General features: G+C 35.5%; 1 protein-coding gene across 10 annotated transcripts in view; it reads right to left on the reverse strand.

The window, feature by feature from the left end:
- Window positions 1-479: 479 nt before the first annotated feature.
- The window catches only part of ZNF326 (zinc finger protein 326), a 31,566-nt gene continuing 9,501 nt past the window's right edge, over window positions 480-22,544 (reverse strand). For 3 of the 10 annotated variants that reach the window (XM_070941206.1, XM_070941199.1, XM_070941209.1), the window contains 10 exons: window positions 20,930-21,125; window positions 18,448-18,482; window positions 16,083-16,167; window positions 14,562-14,702; window positions 7,937-8,051; window positions 6,991-7,138; window positions 6,184-6,283; window positions 4,789-4,919; window positions 2,749-2,844; window positions 480-1,171 (listed from right to left, as the gene is read on the reverse strand). In XM_070941206.1, the coding sequence (XP_070797307.1) occupies window positions 983-1,171; window positions 2,749-2,844; window positions 4,789-4,919; window positions 6,184-6,283; window positions 6,991-7,138; window positions 7,937-8,051; window positions 14,562-14,702; window positions 16,083-16,167; window positions 18,448-18,482; window positions 20,930-21,125 (1,236 nt within the window). In that variant the 3' untranslated portion in view covers window positions 480-982. The remainder of the gene's footprint in view (window positions 1,172-2,748; window positions 2,845-4,788; window positions 4,920-6,183; window positions 6,284-6,990; window positions 7,139-7,936; window positions 8,052-14,561; window positions 14,703-16,082; window positions 16,168-18,447; window positions 18,483-20,929; window positions 21,126-22,544) is intronic. The other 7 variants (XM_070941208.1, XM_070941204.1, XM_070941200.1 and 4 more) reach the window with 6 other exon arrangements.

Here is a 22,544-nt window from a genome sequence, read left to right on the forward strand (position 1 = left end):
AGAATGACTGCTTTAGACCATCTTTCAATAGTAAAATATGCGAAGTTTAAGATAAAATCATAAATAGTGGGGGTCAAGTAGTTTTTATTTATATTAAAAGGGGTCAAGTGTGCATTCACCCAACTAAAAAGCACTAATTTTTGTCCTCAGCACTTTTTTCTTTTTTACAGACAACAGAAAATAACAGCACTTTTGGAATGTAACAGTTGCTAAGAAAATCTAAAAGAAACACAATCAAGGACAACTGACCAACAAATTTATCTTGAGATGCTCAGTATAAACAGATATGAATACTGATCAAAGCTGTGAAGATATGTGTAAAGACGCTATTAATTAGTTTTAAATGACAATTTACATTTTAGATTACACTAGAAAACTAATGTACTGTTTTTCAGAGCAATTTACATATTGTAAATGAAAAAGGCCCTATTGTTTAATAGGCTAAATTTTGCTGAGTCTACAATTAAAACTGGACATCATGGTTTCTAAAATGTTTTATTGTTACAAACAAGATTTCATCACACACACAAAAAAACCTACAGGTCATAACATGTACTTTACAATGAGTGATACAGTCCAGGAGACAGGCACACTCACAACATAATTCTATATTTAGTAGGCTTCTAGAACTATTTACCCTGCATTTAGTTAAAACGCTTTGTGGTGAAATGATTTAAACTTACTTTCTTTATTTATGTATCCAAATCTTAACATCAAGGGGAAAAAAAATCCAATGTTCACAAGATACGCAATATAGTAAGTTCTAACAGTGAGATCACTAGAAAGGTTCTATTAAAAATGGGTTTACTTCCATTTTTAAGCAAAAGTGGAAGTAGATTACAGAGCGACTTCTTCAAATGAAGTACATGCAGAGGGTTGAGGATAATAATCTTGTTGTAATTGCTAATAAATTTTACAATGAGCCATATGAACAGAAAAGTAAAAGTAGGACTTCCCTCTGCTTGTGCAAAATGTTTTGCATTTAATTATCTTCCGTTTGGTCAAGAGTGAAGTCAGTCTGTTCTTCTGGTTCTTCTTCTGCTTCTTCCTCCTCTTCTTCCCCTTCTGCCTCCTCTTCTTCCTCCTCTTCTGCAGGTTCATTTGCCTTTTCTTCTTCTTCTTCTGCCTGCTGTTCTGCACTTTGATCAGTGACTTCAAATGGATTTTCACCCTAAAGTTAAACAGAAACAAACTCTGTTCACTGAAATATGTACAGACAGAAACAAAAAAAAATTTAATCTAAAATTGGATTCCCAATTCCCAATTCATGGTGAAAACAAGCTTCATTATTTACTTATACAATTTATATGTCCATCTACTGTACTTCACACGGTGAAAAATATTTAAAATCAAAATGCAAATAACATACAACCACAATTACATTTCATGCTGTATCTTCTCAATTTTGTTCCACTAAATTTGGACTACTTTAAAATCAAGAACATATAATAAGCATAATTCATATACCTATCATAAATGGTCTATTTTCAGTGTTGTTTGTAATTCATTCAAACCAACCACACATTTTTAACTGATATACTGTACAGTATATTTCCAACCACTTCTTTCCAATGGCTTATTTTTTTAATCTGGAATACCTAGAAATTGCAATACAACTCAGTGCAGAACTCAAAAATTCTAGTGCCATTATTACTGAAATTAAGTGCATTACTTGCAGAAACAATACACTGAGTAGGGCAGAAGCTCAGTAGACTCAGTACAACTATATTTCCTTATCTAGTTCTTCTGGACAGTTCAACTAGATGGACATAAAATCCAGACATTGTAACAGTGTAGCTTAACAGCAGCAATCGAAGATTCAGAAGGACAAATTTGACAATTCCATTGTACTTCCTAGATCAAACATCATGAAGCATATTGAATGGTGAAAGTATAATATTGTCCTTTATTTACATGATAAACTTAAATTCTAGAATAATCCAGTTTGAAAATAGCAAATAGGAGTTTTCTGTTGGAAGTCACTATTTTTTAATGTGCATTTATTTAAATAATTTATATGACTGCCCATCTTGCAACAGTGACGGGGCAGCATGCAATAATTAAAACCAAAACTAGCCAATAAACCTGTCATCAAGTTGTTAAACTATCTGGTGTATTTTGAGAAGATATACTGGGGGAAGAAAAGCAGCAAAACAATTACTTTTCAATGCCATAAAGACAGCAAAATGCATTTTGGTTCATTCAGATATATTCACTTTTTATGAGCTAGCTCTCAACTAGTATAATGAAAAGAATGATCAGCATTTTTGTGTTAAGATTTAATTATGTCATTTGTAACTTTCTTGGTTTTTTCTGTTTGTTTCCCTGCTTGTCTTTGGCTTCTTTTCCTTTTATCATATATTAAAATTATTCTAAAACAAATGCAATTTTAAAACTTGCAGAATTATTCTGAAGAAACTTCTTGGATGAGAAGCAAAACGTCTTCAAAGAAAAACCAGAAAGTTCAGTTGCCTCTGGAAAAAAAGCACCTTTGGGACAATTATGCAACGTACTTATCCCTAAACTGAAAGTCAGGCATTATGCTTGCTTCAGTAATATTTTAACATAAAATATATACTAATTTAATGTATAAATATATTCAGTGGATTAATCTATTACAGAAAGCTACACTTTCAGCAACATCAAATTTAGTTTGGGATTTGTTAAATTCGAAGAAATTGATTTCATATGAATTTTAAACATTGCTGTTGCTACTGCTGGTAAAATTAATCCATATTGCAAACTTACCTTGACATAACGTTCATACCGTGCCTTCACTATGGGGTTATTCAAAATACTGGTAGCTGTTAGGACACTCTCTCTTTTAATTTGTTCTTTGTAAGTCTGCAAATATTCCAAAGGAACATTCAAAAAATATCACAACAAAAGTTGAGTTAGCCAGATATACCAAATTGTCACTGAAGAAAACAATCATCTCAAAAAAAGTTGAATTCTTACTAATTCTTGTAAATCTAAATATCTGTCAGTACCATCTATACTGAAGCTGATCAAGCAGGGACCACAACTCATTACCAAACTAATTCTATGGAATTTCCACAGTGTTGAAAAGTGGGAAAGGCCTGTTACAGAACTGAACTTGAAAGACCAGGGCTGCAAACAGGCCTTAGATGTTGTTAAGCAGCTACAGTGTTTAGACTGATAGAAAAGAAAAAAAAAAGAAACAAATACGTATGCATAGTTTCACGAACTAATTTTCACATATTTTTAGAATCTGAATTAAACATGATTTTACTTTAAAGGTATGTTCTGACAAGCCCTGAGACCTTGAAACCAATTTGAAGAAGGAAAGAAGTGGGTACTTCTTTTAAAACTGCATCCTACTCGTTATACAAACTTTCTCTTTTAACCACATCTCTTTCTACCCAATCTTGTCCATATGCAGCTATGACAAACTTAATAAGAACTAAAGAATTGTGTGAACCTGTGCTCTAAAAAAAAAGTGGGCAGTTTCTCCTCATTCAAGAGTTCTAATTCCCAGCCACCCTACACAAACAATGTGTGCAAAATCATTACAAAACAAATGGTGATTGGCACTAAAATATATAATTCTGGGAATTTTACTTACCCTGACTCAAATGCCTGGGGACAAATACCTGCTTTCACCTGCCTTTCTAATGACTACAGGGCTGGGGCCGATCATATATTGGGAGAAGGGCATATCATTCCAAAGGGCAGGGACAGCTGCTAAAAAGACACCACTTGAGTCTCACAAGATGACAGTTTCCAAGAAGAAACCTGAGCGCGGCCTTCCTGTTGGAGTGTATGGGACAGGTAGAAGGTGGCCTCACACATAAACCAGTCAAATGCTTATAGGGTTTTACAGGAGATAACCAACACCTTGAAATACATCTGGAATCTATAGAGACTTTGTGATATGGACACAATGGAATAGACTAACTGACGCTTCCAGGTTTTCAAGGGCAGTTCTATACAGAGGACTTAAATTGCAATAATCCAATTAGGAGAAGACTAAATGTGAATGACCATAAGTAAGTCCCCCGCCCCTTAATCCATGAACAGGTGCAACTGGGACACAGAGTGAAATTTTGCAAAGTCACATTTCAGTCCAGGAAGCCCCTCAAATTGTACACTAATCCTAGCAGGGTAGTAAAACCCTGTCCAGAGTCAAAGATGAAATCTTTCCAGCTCCAGGCCCCATGAAGTCCAAAACCCACATCTAGATCCTCAGAGCTTAGAGAAACCAGAACCAATCAGTGACAATTTCACTGAGTGACCAGGCTCAGAAATACACGACTATCAACAAACTGGTACTGTATTCTATGCCGACAAATTAGTAAATCTAGCACTTTGTGTAGAAATTAAAAAGGAAATAGTTCTGAGGCATCCTGCAAAGTAGGGGTCTAGGATTAGATCACTTCCCCCGCCAACCATCAATAACTACAACAATCTCTGAAGAAAGAGAACTACCACAAAACAGTGGCCCCTACTCCCAGCATCTTTCATCCTTGAAAGAAAAGAAAAACTAAGCATCTTTGTACAAATGTTATTTTTTACCAGTTCCCATAAATTTGACAAACAGAGCAACATAAAATAAGATTTGCTTTTCAAACAAAGATGTAATCAAGGGAAAGTAATATAGTAATCTATATCGTTTATATTTTCTGATTACTTTGCACAGTGGGATAAATTATGCTAATATTTCATATAGTCATCAAGGGTCTTCGTAAAGAACTGAGAAATGGCCAGACTATATATCTCTAGGCACCTGCAACTCTACTGAAATTGAACTGAGTACATATATTTTACCTGTTTTCCTTTTGCATGTTCTGGAGACTTTAAATGCTGCTGAACAGAACTGTGTAGTGCAGGAACATAGACGCTGCATGCAGAGCAAAGGACAGTCTCAACTTTCATCATATGATCATCAGCCGTAACACCTAGTAAAGACATAACAGATGTCTGAGATTTGGTCAAAAAGAAAACAGTGGGGATTCAATATATAAAAAAGAAGCAATACAGATTTTGCAACGTTAAAAAGGAGACAACCATATGGGGAACATTTCCAAGTATTCAATTACTGCATAATATTAAAAAAAGGGGGAGTAGAGGAAGAAATTACAAGTACATATAGGTATCCCCTCACTTAACTCTAATTGGGACCAAGATTTCCACTGCTAAACAATGCAGCTGTAAAGTGTGTAACATGACTACACACTTTAATCATGTTTAGACATTTAGCAACAGCAATCCTGGCAGTCTTGGTTACCATCAATTAGCGAGGATTTCAGGACATTAAGCTAACACCCCCTCATGTCTTCCTGCTTGCTTCCAATAAGCAAAGGCAATGGAGAAGCCTACAGAAAGTTGCAAGTCCTGTGTGGTTCGCCAGAAGGCCAGCAGGTGGGTAAGTGGCTGCTGTGGTAGAAGCATGGCCAGAAGTGGATGCTGCCTGGTAGGCACTATTGAATACGGGCAGGCATGTACTACAGAATATCAGATCTCCATGATCTCATACTCCATAGTCAGGCTCCTTGGGGCGGGGAGGGGGGGAGCAGCAAGAGTGGGAGCAACTTGCTAGCTTCCCAGTTGACTTTGCTTGGGGAACTCAACAGGGAAAATCACAAATGATGATCATATGATTGTAGGATGCTGCAACTTTTGTGTAAATCAGTTGCCAAGTACCCAGTTTGTTCAGCTCCCTTGTAACCTTTGAACAGCTATTGAATGAGTGGTTGTTAACCATCTGCAATGAGAATGAGAGCTTTATTGTGGACTGTCCACTTGCTGATAATAGAATCAAGAGACAAATATTCAAAACAATTCACTAGTATGCCCTATACAACTATAAAATGTATGAGTCATCCCCAAATATATCATATACAGCTGTGCTAAATTCTTCAGTACTTCTCCCTCACACTCTGAATTCCTAAACCTGCTAATTTTAAGTTTCAAAAACAGCTTCAGAATTCTAATTTTTCCTTCATGCTAATTTGAGAGAAGAACCAATGAATCTTACATGAATTTTTTCAAGTCCTCAGAAACCCAAGGATCTAAAACTAAGTTGGAAGAAAAAAACAGGATTGTTTATTCTTGCTTCCTAACAAGTGACCAAGATTTTACAATTTGACCTTCCAGCATACTGAGTCTATAGGCTAGAACAGCAGTGTTGAAACAAAACACTTATTTTCATAGGCTACTTGCCTTCCATTACATCTTTTTCAGTAATCTGAGCAGCTTCCATTTGGCTTGTAGTCTGCTGTTTACGCATAGCAGTCTTCTTAAATTTATTCACCATGCACTCCTAAAACAGAAATAAATATAATTTTGGAGGAATCGCAAATTATTTTCACTTATTTCCCATTCATCTCCTACATTGTGGAATTCTAGATTCAACAGTTATGATTCAAATAACTATGAAATTAGGGATAGAGGAATATAATTTTCTGCAATAGTGGAATCCTGTTCTTCATCTTCATAAATTGAAAAGTATTACATAAATTGTTTCCACAATTTCCGTAACAGAATGCAGGGAAAACCTCAAAAATTTCGCAGCCAGAATAAGGCACTTCTACAAATCGCAGTAACAAAAGGCTCTTAGCTTTGTGGCTATGAATAGACCTGGAAATCCTATCACATGGTAGACTATGATCAAATGGCACTATGAAGAATCTAAAGGCAAAACTATCTGCCTAAATAGCCAACCAAGCATTGGATTTAGCAGTGAGATGAAGGCTGTGGGAGGGCAGAAGAGCGAATTTATCATCTGAGTTCCATTACAGGAAATAAAATGTTTTAGGATGATAATGTTAGAAGATCAAACATTTTCAACATGCGCACAATGAACCTCATAGTTTAAAAAGCACACTGTAGAAATATTTCTTAAACAGATAATAGCTATGCTTGGCTTTACACCAGTCTTTATTGTTTATGATGATGTTTTTTAACCTGAAAGATTAAACTGTTAATTGAACTGTTAGTTGGATTTACAGAATTAAAACAGTTACTCACATGCAGAAACTCCATCACAACTTTGTCAAATTTGGTCTGTTTCTGAATGTGATCTAAAGTCTCCTGGTGAACAGCACTTTCAAGATGAGCTTCAATGTCTTTCTCTTCAAAGGTTCGAAATTTACAGAATGAGCAGGTGAATGCCATTCTAGCAGAAGATACAGGCACATTGTCAGTGCAACATGTAGAGTAGATAATCCATCAAAGTTTAATGGAATCAGAGAACTGGATATTCCAATTAATGAAATTATCTTATCAAGCATTTAAACACTAATGAAAATGCATCCCTATACTTAAAAATTTTTCAACTATATGACAAATGTAGCCATCGTGAGAGAGATTGTGAGTTAGTGTTTTGAAGATCACAACAAGTTTATGGACAAATAGAAATTTGAATCTAAAATTTTCTGGCTCAAACCTTTAACTACCATACTAGCTTATAAAGCAAAATAAAAATGTGTAATGTTTTTAAAAAAAAACAAAACAAAACCAAAAAACAGGGTTACTTAATCTGAACTGTAAGAAACCAGACAACCACCAGATGGCATCAGAAGGTTAGAATTTTCTTGTCTTTTTGGAATCTGGATTTTTACAGATCAGAGTTGATCGCATCAGAAAAAAGTACCATTGACAAAATCACTCCTCTTCACTATTGAATCTAAATAATTAAGACGACTCCTCAAGATGGCTTACAGGCATTCTATTCTTGTAGAAGATTTCTTAGGGATTTCAAAATATTTCCTGTATATAATGGCTTATTATGCCCATAAATCACCCTTCCCTACCCAAGCAAAACCCCAGATATATGCAGACATGATAGAATAAGTACTGAGATTTGAATAGACAACACCATGAAAAAAACAGTGTCAAGGCAGTTTAGAGCAAGTACTGTTGTTATGCCCTTGAATTATGGGTGAGACAAATTCATAACATTTCCACCACAAACCTGTAACCATCACCATACTTTTCACTATTTTTCTCCCTCCTACGCCTTTGCTTTTCTCTTCTTGCCTCAATTCGACGTTTTTCTTCTTCTTCATTTTTTACTTCTGTTTTGACGCCTAAAAACAATTAAGAGTTAAATAAATACTTAGGTTCTAGACTTTAACCAAGGGAAAATTTGAACTTACCCTACTACCTTTCAGCATTATTTAGAATCTCATAAGGAGGGATAATTTATGCCATGTGGGATGATGGCATCTATTAGGATGCTGTTGAATTAAAAGGAAAAAATGCAATTTTTAACACTTTGTGATACATGTATTTTTAAGGGCCATATTCACAGGAGTAATATCCAGAATTGAAGTGCCAAAATTAATGTGCCAAAATAATAAAGGCACTAAGTAAATGCTGAGAATAACAATGGGCGATTGTCTCAATTTGTAGGCCTATAATTACCATAATTTCATGTTTATTGTAAGATAAAATTTGTTAAAACTAAATATTTTCTGGTTTCATTGTGAAGACAGCTTATAGAAACAGACAAGAAAATGCAAGTAAGATACCCCAACGCAACGCAACACAAAACAAAACAAAATAAAATAAACAGGGGAACTTCTGCTGTGACATAGCCCTACGTGACCTGGGACCAGGCTATTTGATGATCTGCCTCTTCCTAACCAAATCTACCTGTCCCAGCAGGAAGGGTGTGCTCGAGGTTCTGTCTGCTAAAGAGGTCCATTTGGCAGGACCCAAAAAACATGCCCTTTCTACTGTGGTTCCCACCCTGTGAAACATCATCCCCCATTAAGGTGAGGTTAGTCCCATCCTTGTTAGCCTTTCGGGAAGACCTGTAGGTATGTTTTTCAGCACATTTGGAGATCCCTTGGTTGTATTATGTCTAATGGGATGTTTTTATCCTGCACTCCTGCTTTTATTTTATTTTTGAAAGGTTTTTATGGTTGTGTTAGCTGTCTTACATTCGGTGAGATGGACAGCTCTATAAAAATTTGTTAAACAAATAAATAAATCAGAAATTCAAAAATAGACCTGATTTTCCCTACACGGCTAGGGAAAAGCAACATACATATTAAAATGTATAATATTCCTTATTTTTCTAAACCTCTGATTGCATGCCAGAAAAAGTAACTTCAATATTTTTCTCTAATTAAGGCACTGCCTTCTTATAAGGGAGGCAACCTTTTGGTCCATATGTCAAATAGGGGTTTATCTGTCAATCTGGACATGATTTTCAAGCAGCCAAACAGCTGTTCCCTCCATTACTTGTCACTCTGAAATAAAAGTCTACCTTATTAAAAACAGGTACTAAATAAGCTCTCAATTTCCCAACTGCCAAACACCATCTAATGAAAAAATAATAACTACAGCACTACACAAATACTTTTGGAAATGACTGTACAATTTCCATTATCTAGGCATGAGCAGAAAGAACATATGAATCTAATAGTAGAGAAATAGGGAAGGCTTTCTGATTCCATTTGTTGAACAAGAGACACATTGTTGGGGGCAATATGCTATTTAGTATACTGTCTTTGGTGTAAGCCGCCCAGAGTCCTCGGAGAGTGGGCGGCATAGAAATATAATAATAATAATAATAATAAAAAAAAGGCACATAGCTCTATCAACTGTCACAAATTATACTGTTAAAATTAAGAGAGTTTAGGATGACCAATATGGTAATCCTCAACTTACAACCACAATTGAGTCCAAAATTTCTGTTGCTAAGCGAGGCAGATGTTAAATGAGTTTTGCCCTATTTTACAATTTTCCTTCCTACAGCAGTTAAGTGAATCACTGCAGTTGTTCAGTTAATAACATGGTTGTTTATTAATAACATGGTTGTTTAATGAATCTGGCTTCCCCATTGAGTTTGCTTGTCAAAAGTTTGCAAAAAGTGATCACGTGACCCCAGGGCGCTACAACCGTCATAAATAGGTATCAATTACCAATTCAGCATCTGAATTTTGATCATGTGACTATGGGGATGCTGCAATGGTCATAAGTGTAAAAAACAATCATAAGTTACTTTTTTTCCAGTGCCATTGTAACTTTGAACAGTCACTAAACAAACGTCTCTATAAGTCGAGTGCTCTGTGTACTGAATTTCTTGAGGAAAAATTTTGAGCTTTGTTTCATTTGAATATGCAAAGCAAATTGAACGGCCTACAATTCTTTAGTATTAAGAATCTGTATCTTACATCAGGCTTTAGTTAATGAGTCTTCGATTCCTTTTAAAAAATAAAGGAGATACATAAGCCTGCCTGGTCATATACTGCAACCTGTAGTAGCAATAGCACTCTATTTTACAGAACAAACAGCCCTACTCTAAAGCGGTATATAAGTCTAAGCACTATTGCTATTATTATTATCATACATAACCTAGCCCAGGCACAGGGAACTGCTAACCTAAAAGTCTTGGTGTCCCTAGAGATTTTGAATCCAGCCTGCAGCCTTACAATCTTCTCTGTAACATAGGATAGGATAGGATAGGATTAGGATAGGGAATAGAATAGAATAGAATAGAATAGAATAGAATAGAATAGAATAGAATAGAATAGAATAGAATAGAATAGAATAGAATAGAATAGAATAGAATAGAATTCTTTATTGGCTAAGAGTCATTGGACACACAAGGAATTTGTCTTTGATGCATTTGCTCTCTGTGTACGTAAAAAAAAATAAACATTCATCAAGAATCATAAGATACAAGACTTAGTGACAGTCATAGAATACTAAATAAGCAATCAAATCATACTAGGAAACTAAATAAAACAATATAAATCGTAAAACTTTATAGTCAGTGGTGGGATTTAGCCGGTTCGCACCAATTCAGGAGAACCATTTGTTAACTCTTTGTGGAACTGCAAACCGGCTGAATAGTCAAGGTTGCCTGCCTGCCAATTCCAGTAGCTCACACACACCTGACGTTCCCACTCGTTTGTAATTAACCAAAGGAAGGGAAAAGAAAAAGAAGGAATGACTACATAGCCATTTCCTCAACAGAAAAATTATAGCTCCTTTAAAACTCGGGGAGGGGGAGGAATAAAGTGAGAGAGGGTTTTTTTTTTCTTTCTCTCTCCCTTCAGTTAATAGTTCCAGGCAGACAGCCAAGAACCATTTAATAGGCAAATACTTAATTGCAATAACAAACCCGCAGGAATGCAGTCAGCATAGAAACAATAGAAACTTACAGATCATACAGATTAACAGCCAGAAGGGACCTCACAGGTCATCTAGTCCAACCCTCTTGCCCAAATAGGAGACAATTTCTGACAAATGGCAGTCCAATCTCTTCGTGAAAGCCTCCAGTGATGAAGCTCCCACAATTTCCGAAAGCAAGCTGTTCCATTGGTTGATTTTTCTCACTGTCAGAAAATATCTCTTTATTTCCAGGTTGAATTTCTTCTTGTTGACAGGATTAGACCAGGGAAGGAGTTTTTAAAATGTTAATACAGAGCAGGAGTTTGTCAGAGTTCTTATGTTTTTTTAAATACACTTCTAATTAGCAGAATTGATTTTATTAATTTGAAATAAGGTTGCAATGCTGTTTCTATCTTTATGTATTTTGATCCTTTATTTTCAGCATTTAAGAGTTAGCTTACAGTATTAGACTGTAAAGATTTCAAATTATCTTGTAACTGTGTTGCTTGTGTGAGATGGGGCACCCACAACTTCTGAAGGCAAGCTATTCCATTGGTTGATTGGTCTCATACTTAGGAAATTTCTTCTTAGTCCTAGGTCGCTTCTCTCTTTGGTTAGTTTCCATCCATTGTTTCTTGTCGTGTCTTTTGGTGCTTTGGAAAATAGATTGACCCTCTCATTTTTGTAGGAGCCCCTCAAATTTCCTGACAGAACAATTAATCAGTGGAACAACTTGTGTCCAGAAGTTGTAAATGCTCCAACACTGGAAGTTTTAAAGAAGAGATTGGATAACCATTTGTCTGAAGTGGTGTAGGGTTTCCTGCGTAAGCAGGGGTTTGGACTAAAAGACCTCCAAGGTCCCTTCCAACTCTTGTTATTCTATTCTATTCTAAATATTGCAACAGTGCTATTTTATTGTGAGTTGGAATAAGGAGAAATTTCCTAAGGGTGAGACCAATCCAGTTGGCCACACCCACCCAGTCACATGACCACCGAGCAGATCATTAGGGCAGAGAACCAGTTGTTAAAATTATTTGAATCCCACCACTGGTAACAGTCATAAATAGGAGATAGGTAATAGGAAGGATGAGAAAAATAGTAACACAGCCCTGGGTAGTTTGACAGTGTTGTGGGAATTAGTTGTTTAGCAGAATGATGGCATTCGGGGGGGGGGAGGGGGGGCTGTCCTTGTATCTAGTTGTTCTGGTGTGCAGTGCCCTATAGCATCGTTTTGAGGGTAGAAGTTGAAACAATTTATATCCAGGATGTGAGGTGTCTGTTGATATTTTCACTGCCCTCTTTTTGACACATGCAGTATACAGGTCCTCAATGGAAGGCAGGTTGGTAGCAATTGTGTGTTATTGTTGTTTTGCAGTTCTAATTATTCATAAGTCTGTGCCTGTCTTGCTTGGTAACAGAGCCAAACCAGACAGTTATAGAGGGGCAGACGACAGACTCAAAAATTCCTCTGTAGAACTCGATCAGCAGCTTCTTTGGCAGTCTGAGCTTTAAGTTGGTGCAGAAAGAACATTCTTTGTTGTGGTTTTCTGATGACATTTTTGATGTTAGGTGTCCATTTTCAGTCTTGAAGTATGATAGAACCTAGAAACTTGAAGGTCTCTACTGTTGATACTGTGTTGTCTAGTATTGTAGCATGGGAGTATGGGAGGGTTTCTCCTAAAATATACCACCATTTCTATGGTTTTGAGCGTGTTTAGTTCAAGATTGTTCCGGTCGCACCACAAGGCTAGTTGTTCAAACTCCCGTCTGTATGCAGATTCGTCACTGTCTCAAATGAGACCAATCACTGTTGTATCATCTGCAAACGTCAGTATTTTAACAGAATACTGCAAGCAATCTTTTGAGATGCTGACATTGGTATATAGAGAGAAGTGAAGAGAGCACACAGCGGGAGGGGGGGGCTGTGCTAATTGTACAGGTATCTGATGTGATTTTACCTGCTGCTTCCTGTCTGTTAGGAAGCTTATGATCCATTTACAAGTGTGGTCAGGTACAGCTAGATGGTTAAGTTTAAGTTTTAGTTAAGAAGAATCTGGAATGATAGTATTGAATGCTGAGCTGAGTCTACAAAGAGGACCCTTGCATAGGTTTTGGAGATTCAAGATATTGTAGGATGTAGTGCACAGCCATATTAACAGCATCATCTGTTGATCTATTTGCTCGGTAGGCAAATTGCAAGGGGTCTAACAGCGGATCCATGATGGTTTTCAGGTGGGCCAGCAATAGCCTTTCAAAGGTTTTCATAACTACAGATGTTAGAGCAACTGGAGTAATCCAGTTCCTTGATGGAGGGTTTCTTTGGCACTGGGATGATAGTAGAGCGTTTGAAGCAAGAAGAAACATAGCACATCTCTAGTGATTCATTAAAGATGCGGGTGAAGATGGGGGCCAGTTGGTCAGCACAAGCTTTTAAGCAAGGAGTTATCTTGTCTGGGACTCGTGCCTTTCACAGCTTTTGTCTTTGAAATAGACCTTGCACCTCATTTTCTGTAATCATCAGAGGTAGTGGGATGGGGCTTGGCTGTTGGTGTGTCTGAGGTGTTGGACTGTGGAGATAGATGGCAGTAGTTTTCTCTCAGACATACAGTAAAACACATCCAGGTCATCTGCCAGTTGTTGATTTACTTCAGCATGGGAAGGTGATTTGCTGTAACTGATTATATTTTTAAGAGTTTTACACATGTTTGCTGGTTCATTTGTTGGGAACTGATTCCGTAGCTTTTCAGAATAGCTTCTTTTTGCTGCTCTGATCTCCCTTAATACATTTTTGGCCTGATTGTACAGCATTCTATTGCCTTTTCTATAGGCTTCCTCTTTGGTATGATATAGCTGCTTATGTTTGCTGTGAATCAAGGTTTGTTGTTACTGTATATTCGCAGGCTTCTGGTCAGCACACATAGGTCTTCACAAAAACTGACATATGATATTACAGTATCTGTGAGTTCATCCAAGTCTGCAAAGATATCTTCGAAAACATTCCAATCAGTGCACTCAAGGCAAGCCTGTAGCTTTAGCTTTCCCTCCTCAGTCCAAGACCTCACTGATTTAATTGTTGGTTTCATGGTTTTAAGTCTTTGTCTATAAGCAGGTACAAGGTGAATCATGCAATGATCACTGTCCCACAGCTGCTCCTAGTAAAGACCGATAAGCATCTTTTAATGTTGTGTAACAAGTCTAAAGTATTCTTGCCTCTAATGAGACAATTGACATGCTGAAAATATTTTAGTAGCTCTTTCCTTAAGTTAGCACTGTTGAAATCTCCTAACACAATGAGTAGTGAATCTGGATATTTAATTTCAGCCCACATAATCTGGTCAGCTAGAGTTCGTAATGCATTGTTTACACAAGCTTGCGGAGAAACATACACAGCAATTAGGAGAAATGAGGAGAACTCTCGTGGAGAATAAAATGGTTTGCAATTGATAATTAAATAATTAAAGTACCATTACCTAAAATTCCCGCTCTACCCCTTCTTGGCTTCCGGTGTCTCTTCTTGTTTTCGTTTATCCTTTGTTCAGAGGAAGTTGCTTCTTCCTGTATTAGAATCTCTTCTGCATTTGTAAAGACAGGGGGGGTGTAGTCACAGAAAGCTGCCCATTAAAGAAACATTGTTTGATGCTTAGCAGTTGGTCTCTTGAGTATGAAATCCGTAGTGAATCACAGAGAATGATAAAAAACAGCAAAACTTAAAAGGCTTATCAAAATAAAAACAAACTACTATTCATGTAAGTGAGACATAATTTTAATCCTAACAGCTGACCAAGAAAAGTCTGTGTGGGGGAAAAAAGAGCAAGGAGAAGAAAGGAACAAGCCATGATCCACCAACTCTGCTTATCTTTAGAATGCAGTCCAACACTTTTTTCCCCTCCTGTGATCATGGAGCTTGATAATAAAAAGATGATTCTCCACCACTGTTCTAGCCCCTGCCACCCAGAAACATCCCCAATACCCTCCAAAATACTCCATGGGGATACACTTGCAATGTTGCATCTTATCTCTGAAGCTCAAGGAGTATGTAAATGAAATCTGTTTAATTTCTTTGTAAGTTATTTGCTTGACTTCTGCAGAGAGACATTGCTAAATCTTGGGTTTCAAGCTCAGCAGACTTTAAATCCTAGCCTAGCACAGACCTGGAGAAGGGATGTTCAAGTCCATATATGAACTTGATACCTCTATTTGGAGAGTTGAGATTGGAACATGTAAACATTTGGTAAAGTACCATTACCTAATAGATCTACAGACATACTGGTAGACTAAACAGACTTTAAATCTGAAAATGATAACAGTTGGAGGGAGAAATAAGTCCGCTTAGCTTCATTATTAAGAGCAGTGCAGATTTTTATCGGTGCAAGGTAGTTTAATGGAAAGCCTATTACACAGTATGAGATATGTCCACAATTTTTCAAAACAAGAAATATTATGTAACAAGTTCCCAGCAACTTCATATCATGCAGATTACATACAGCAACAAAGCACAACAGGGAAAAGAAGTTTAGGATCAAATTTCGATTTCAGATGTTTTCTTACCGTAATTGTGGGTTGTAAAATATATTTTAGTAACTGAAGCATTTAGAAAAAGTTTTAATAAGCAGCACATATACATAGTCAATTTTTGGTGAAGAACGGCTGGTAGTTGGACTACTTTCAAATCAATACCTGATAAAATTCTCAGTAACTAAAAAGTAAGGATCATCAGTGCCAGAACACTCATTTTAAGTGACAATGTCCTAAAGAAACAACTCAAAGAGAGGGTATACACTGAATTTTGAAAAGTATACCACAAGCAAGAAATTATTTATCTGACACATTAATTGATCACTTTTACCTAAACAATCAACTTGAACCCATAAAAATACTGCAAGAAACAGCACAATTATATAACGTGCAGCTTTTATATAAAGATATTTCATCAGGTGAAACTCTAAAGGCATTATGTCTTGAGTTTTACCTGATAAAACAAGCAGGCTTACCTTCAAATGCCTGATCAATGCCATCATAGGCATCTTTTGTAAAGTCTTCATCCGTAATTGTGTCACAAACTCCAGCTTCATTATCCTAATGAAAGGTCAAATGCACAAGTTTCCAGAGTAAACAGAAGAGCTGACAAAATGTGCCATATTATTTCCAATAAACGATTTTAATCCAATTGACTGAAGCAATTAGCTTCGGAGGAGATAATATAAGCAAGTCAACTCCAGGTCATTATATGGAGTTAATGTGTGTCAAGCAGTCACACATCAGAGTCATGTTTTAAATAACAGACCATTTAAAGCCGTGTTTAATTATTTAATGTAAACAGTATTTGGGGGTAATTGATTTATTCATGATCTGATAACATCTCCCATCAACTGAGTATGTCACATTCAAGGACATTTGTATCTCGCTCTACTGTCAAGGCTAAACTTGAAGCAATTGTTTCCTTTTGCAAAAGCTGCTGCCCAGCTTAGAAATGAAAACCTTCTTCAGCATTATTTTACTGGATATTTACATGTTTATATTGTTGTTGTTGTTTTTTATCATTCTTCATGCATTGAAATGTAAATGTAACTGTCCTATCCATCCCAATAGTATTTCAAGAAGTGTTTGCTCTCTGATTGTTGTTTTGTTTGGTATAGATCAAACCAAGGTCCAACTACATAATATTATCTCATACACCACTTATCAGCAGAAGCAAACATACTGGCATTTTTGCTCCATCAGGTTTGAATGGTGATAAGAGGATATTACTATGGCATATCAGGCTCATATATCTGTTTTAATGTTTTAGCTGTGCACGTCCTTTTATAAATTTCATTGTGTGAATTGAAACTATTTAGATTTTGATATTACAGGTAATCCTCACAACCATTTGTTTAATGACCAAAGTTACAACAGCACTGGAAAAAAGCGACTTATTTACCAGTTCTCACAATTATGACAACGGTGGTATTCCCATGGTCATATGATCAAACTTTGGCAACAGGCACAAATTTATAATGGTTGCAGCATCCTGGGATTGTCATTTGCAACCTTCCCAGGGTGCTTCTGACAAGCAAAGTCAATGGGGAAGCCAGATTCACTTAAAGACCACAAGATTCACTTAACAACTGTAGTGATTCACTTGACAAACATGGCAAAACTGCCATGGTAAAAGGGGGCATGACTCACTTAACAACTGCCTTGCTTAGCAACTGTCAGCTGCCTAAAGAGAATTCAAAGGATTATCTGTTTTTATAAATGTATCTATAGAGCAGGGGTCTCCAACCTTGGCAACTTTAAGACTTGTGGACTTCAACTGCCAGAGTTCCTCAGCCAACTCTGAGAGTTGAAGTCCACAAGTCTTAAAGTTGCTAAGGTTGGAGACCCTTACTATAGAGAACTCAGAAGTAGTTCAGAGATTCTGGTGCATTTTTTTTTAAAGTGCAGCTTCATACCAACTAAATCATATTTCACATTTAAATAATGACAGGCAAATCTTTTTTACATAAATGGTCATAATGTGGAAAAACTGAACACTGCTTACCTAGTAGATTTTGAAGACCTATGTTACTTTTCAGTGAAACTGAGTCTAGACTAATTCAAATTTTTTTGTAAAACACTTCTTTAAAGCTTTTAAGTTTCCTGTTAGTTTTGTTCAAAATACATTTCAATATTTCTTAGAAATTCAGTCTTTAAAATTAGAGGTAGTCCTCAACTTACTACAGTTCATTTAGTGACTGTTCAAAGTTACAATGGCACTGTGAAAAGTGATTTGTGACAATTTTTCACACTTATGACTATTGCAGCATCCCCATGGTCACGTGATTTACATTCAGATGCTTGACAACTTGTTCATATTTATGGCAGCTGAGGTCCTGGAGTTATGTGATCTCCTTTTGCGACCTTCTCACAAGCAAAGTCAATGGGGAAGCCAGATTCACTTAACAACCATGTTACTAACTAAACAATTGCAATGATTCACTTAACAACTGTGACAAGAAGGGTCATAATATGAGGCAAAAATTAATAAACAAATGTCTTGCTTGGCAACAGAAATTTTGGCTCAAGTGTGGTCATAATTTGAGGACTACCTGTATATGGTCTATATCTGCCTACTTTCAAATTTAATATTGTTAGAACTGTGGGGTATTTTTAAATGTCTCTGGAGTGCAACCAGAGTTTCAAAAAGAAATTCTACCTTCTAACACTATGGTACCAGATGTTGTTTCAAAATTCTACCATGAAGACCAAGAAAGTTTACTATGTAGACATATATCTCTTCTTCTTTAAAAATTTTGAAAATTGAAAGTAGTTATTACTTTAATGTACTGCAATGTTTGATAAAAAGTGCAATATTTTCCAAAACTAAATCTTTACCTCTGCAGTAGTTTTTTTCCTTGCCGTCCTTGGGTCTATTAGCATGAAAGGAGGAAGAAATTCAAGAAGATCAAACTGCAATTAAATGTTTTGTCTCACCTAGCAATTATTTTAAATCCTTGGAGAATTGAGAAAATAGGAATCTTGGACAAATCAAAATCAGAAGGAAACATTAAAGAAATGGGTATATAATAGCCTTCTCTATTAAAAAAAACACAAGAAAAATACAAAGAATTTAGTCAGTTTCTTTTTTTCAAGCACTGAAAATACACCAAAACTGAAAATGCAGATGACCATGTGGGATTATAAAACATCATACTGTGTAAGTGGTTTTCCATTAATTGGTTATACATCTTTTATCTTCCATTCATAACTGTTGCTTTAATCATATGCAAGATTATTCTTCACAACATTGTACCTAAGAAGATCAGTATAACTTTCTACACTTATTCTCAATCTAGGAATAAAATAACATATCTGAACAATTAACTGAACAATTAAAGACATTTTAATAGACAACCAACTTGAAAACAAGGAGATAGGAACTTGTAAACAATATTTTAGATTAATCTTGATTAGAAATAAGAATGCTTAGTATTCTTATTGACTGTTAAAATATATTCAAATTCAGACAGGTTTTAAACCTCAACTAAAAGTATAGAAGCTAGTTTTTCAAAATATCAAAATGTCATCAATCAAATGGAAGATACAATTGATTCAATAGGGAGAATTTATTGTGAAATTTTTACGGTATTTACTATAATAGAGACATAACTATATATGTATGTTTTGTTTTTATACTTAAGGGGATGAACTCTAAAAACATGGTAAAAGGAGAAAATAAAATACATTGGAAGGGAAAATATTGAGAAGGAGATAAGAGATGGGGGGGAGGGAGAAAAATAAATACTGCGTCTTGTAAATGATAATCTTTTAACCTAGCCAGGTATTAAGATCAAATTTTATTCATGTATTCAATACTTGTGTAAATATTTATTAAACTGGCCATCTACATATATAGGAGAAACTATTACTAGTATATTCCAGGAACAGAAAGCATCAGTATGCTAGATTATAGCAGTCATTCTCCCACACATATAATTGGTAATCCTTCAGTCATAACCATTCGTTCAGTGACCAGTACAAGCTATAATAGCACTGAATGAAAGGATTTATAATTGGTCCTCAAAGTTTCAGCCATTATAGCATCCCTGTAGCCACATGAACAAAATTCAAGCGCATGGCAAGCAGTTCGCACTTGTGATTGGTTGCAGTGTCCCATGATCACATGATCACCATTTGCAATTTTCCCTGCCATCTTCCAACAACGAAAGCTAATGGGGTAGGCAAAGTTACAAGTTGTTCAAGTAAGTCTCCCCCACCCTTACCTTTGCTCACAAGCATGACACCCACCCTCTTTCTTCTTTCACTTGCACACATTCTGTTCTTTCCTCAGCTTCTCTGCACTCACACACACACACTCAGGCACCCCCATCCTCTTGCCGTTGTGTGCTCAAACAAACACACATTGTGCCCTCTTTCCCTAGCCTCCCTACATTTACACCTTGTGCCTTTTCATTAACTTCCTGAATTTGTACATTTGCACACCCTATACTCTCTTTCCCTGGCCTCCATATGCTTGCAAGAAACCCATGCCCTCTTTCCTCATCCTGGGTTTCTTGCATGGCCAGCACTGGGTTACAATTTGTTCTATCCTCTTTTATTTAGCCTATTCATTGATTTTAGCCTGCAGTATTGCAGGCTAACTCTGCCAACTGCCAGCAGTTCATTCCTGATGGCAATATATTAACTCTGTACACTGCTTAGAAAGGGCTGTAAAGCACTATAAAGCAGTATATAAGTCTAACTGCTATTGCTATATTATCAATACTTTATTAGTAGAAAACCACTATGACAATTTTTTTTCTCAAATTTCATAACACAAATCACAACTTTCTGGCCCATCCAATCAATAATTATTTAAAGTATAAAAACCCATGCAAAAAAACTACTGACTGGCATGTCACTTGGGTCCTCCTTAAAAGCATATATTTCTGGATAAATTCCAATAATAATGTAATTGTGCACAGAATATGTTAAATTTGGAAGGACTATTATTTTGTTGATAACAGCCCTATGGCATCTCATGTAGCAAGCAGTCTTCACAATAAAAGCAGTCAGAAAATTTATATATATATTTATATATTTATATATATATATATATATATATATATCAATCAACAGATTAAATTTCCTTTGATGTGTTAATCAAGAGCATAGTATATAGGCACAAAGTTGGTGAAATATCTTGTAATATCTTTCAAAAATTTTAATTTGTGCCACCAAGGTTAATCTCTATGAATAACTGGTAACAGAAGGGGCTTTGAGGCTGGAAAATGAGGAACGGCAATGCATTATAAATGTATCCTCTCAGAAAATGTTAAATAGAGCTGTAATTCACATCTTTCATTCAATTACTTACTAGGTTTGTTTTGGTTCATCTTCACATTAGGTTTTGTCAGTTTGGGTTTCTTGATAAATGTCCCACCTGGTTTATTATACGGCTGCTGTAACATTTTTCTCTTTATTCCTCGTGCAGCTACTGCTGCAGAACTGGGTTTGTTATGATAGTCTACCACAATTCCAGGTCTATGCATGCCTCCAAAGTCTCCCATATACTGTAAATAGGTGAAGACCAAGTATTAGAAAATGATATGGCTGACATAAACAAACTAACTTATATAAAAACATATTTTAAAATATTTTAACTCAAGAAAAAATGCAATACTAGTCAGTTAACACACATCAGGATTGCAAACTGATTAGTTTTTAAAATATTGGATTTAAAGTGCTTGTATCAACTGGATTTCTGCTTATTCAAAATCATTGGTCCAGACTATGAGCCTTGTCAGAATTTTACCCATATTCATTTTCAGGATTCTCCAAATAATGCCTCAAACAAACAGAAATTATTATTGTATATTGTAGAAAAATTATTTCTACAAAACTATAATGCATGGAAAACTTAGGGGAAAATAAAAATAATCATAAAAGTCTCTGCTTGAAACTTTCCTAGTTTCTCTTTTACTATAAATAAAAATGTTTTAAAATAATATTTTGATGGTTTAAAATCTGCTCATTGAGTATGTATGTAAGATTTTCTGTGTATAATATTGTCTATGTTTAAAATTTGTTAATGTCCAAATAAGTTTTTCTCTCTTAATAGTGTATTGGGATTCCAGTTTCATTTATGAAGCTTTTTGCTTATATAAAATACATTTTATTTCCAAACTTTATTTTTCTTATTTCACTTTTTCTTAAAGTATGTATACTTTATTCACAATTCAGAGTACAATCTCAAGCATGTCAACTCAGAAATAAGTGCTAAGAAGTTTAAACTGTACATGGAATAAATCTCACTGAACTAATGGGAATTTCTTCTAAAAATACCTGGAGAAGATACTTTATTTATCTACCTCAATTTATTGTTTTGAGGTAGCATATCTTATATATTCCTATTTTCACTAAACAGTAATTTCCAAGTAAATACACAGAATTTTTTATATGAGTCAGGGATTTTAAGATTATGTATATATTATAAATATGTAAAATAGCCCTGCATTAAAGCAGTTAATTTAGGTAGATAAAAAGCTACCTTCATAAAATGTCTTTTCTTTTCCCTCTCATATAACAAGTAAGCCTAATACAATGCATGACATGCAATGTAAAACTGATTAGAAATCTTCAATCTTTATGAACAATTCAGTCCAATCAGCAGCTTGTGTATGTCTGTCCATTGCCATATTGAGATAATTGCATAGAGAATGTAATTCAATTATTTTTTTAAAAAAACTATAATTATATCAGGAGTAATGAGCAAAGTAAAATATTAGCCCCTTTTAGATCAAATTCTCTCAAAAGGAAAAAAAAAGTTTAGAATTTCAATAAAGTGGTAAAAAAAACTCTAATCCTAATATGAACATTTATAATCAATAGAGCCTATTGAATTCATTGATTTTAAGGCACTGAATTATAGAACAAACTGAAGAAAAGGAATGAGTATAATAGTTATAATTTAGGCTGCAATCTGTAATACT

The sequence above is a fragment of the Pituophis catenifer genome, unplaced genomic scaffold (assembly GCF_029215685.1).
Source record: "Pituophis catenifer annectens isolate HBS135680 unplaced genomic scaffold, rPitCat1.0.hap2 SCAF_3, whole genome shotgun sequence".
Taxonomy (NCBI): Eukaryota; Metazoa; Chordata; class Lepidosauria; order Squamata; family Colubridae; genus Pituophis; species Pituophis catenifer.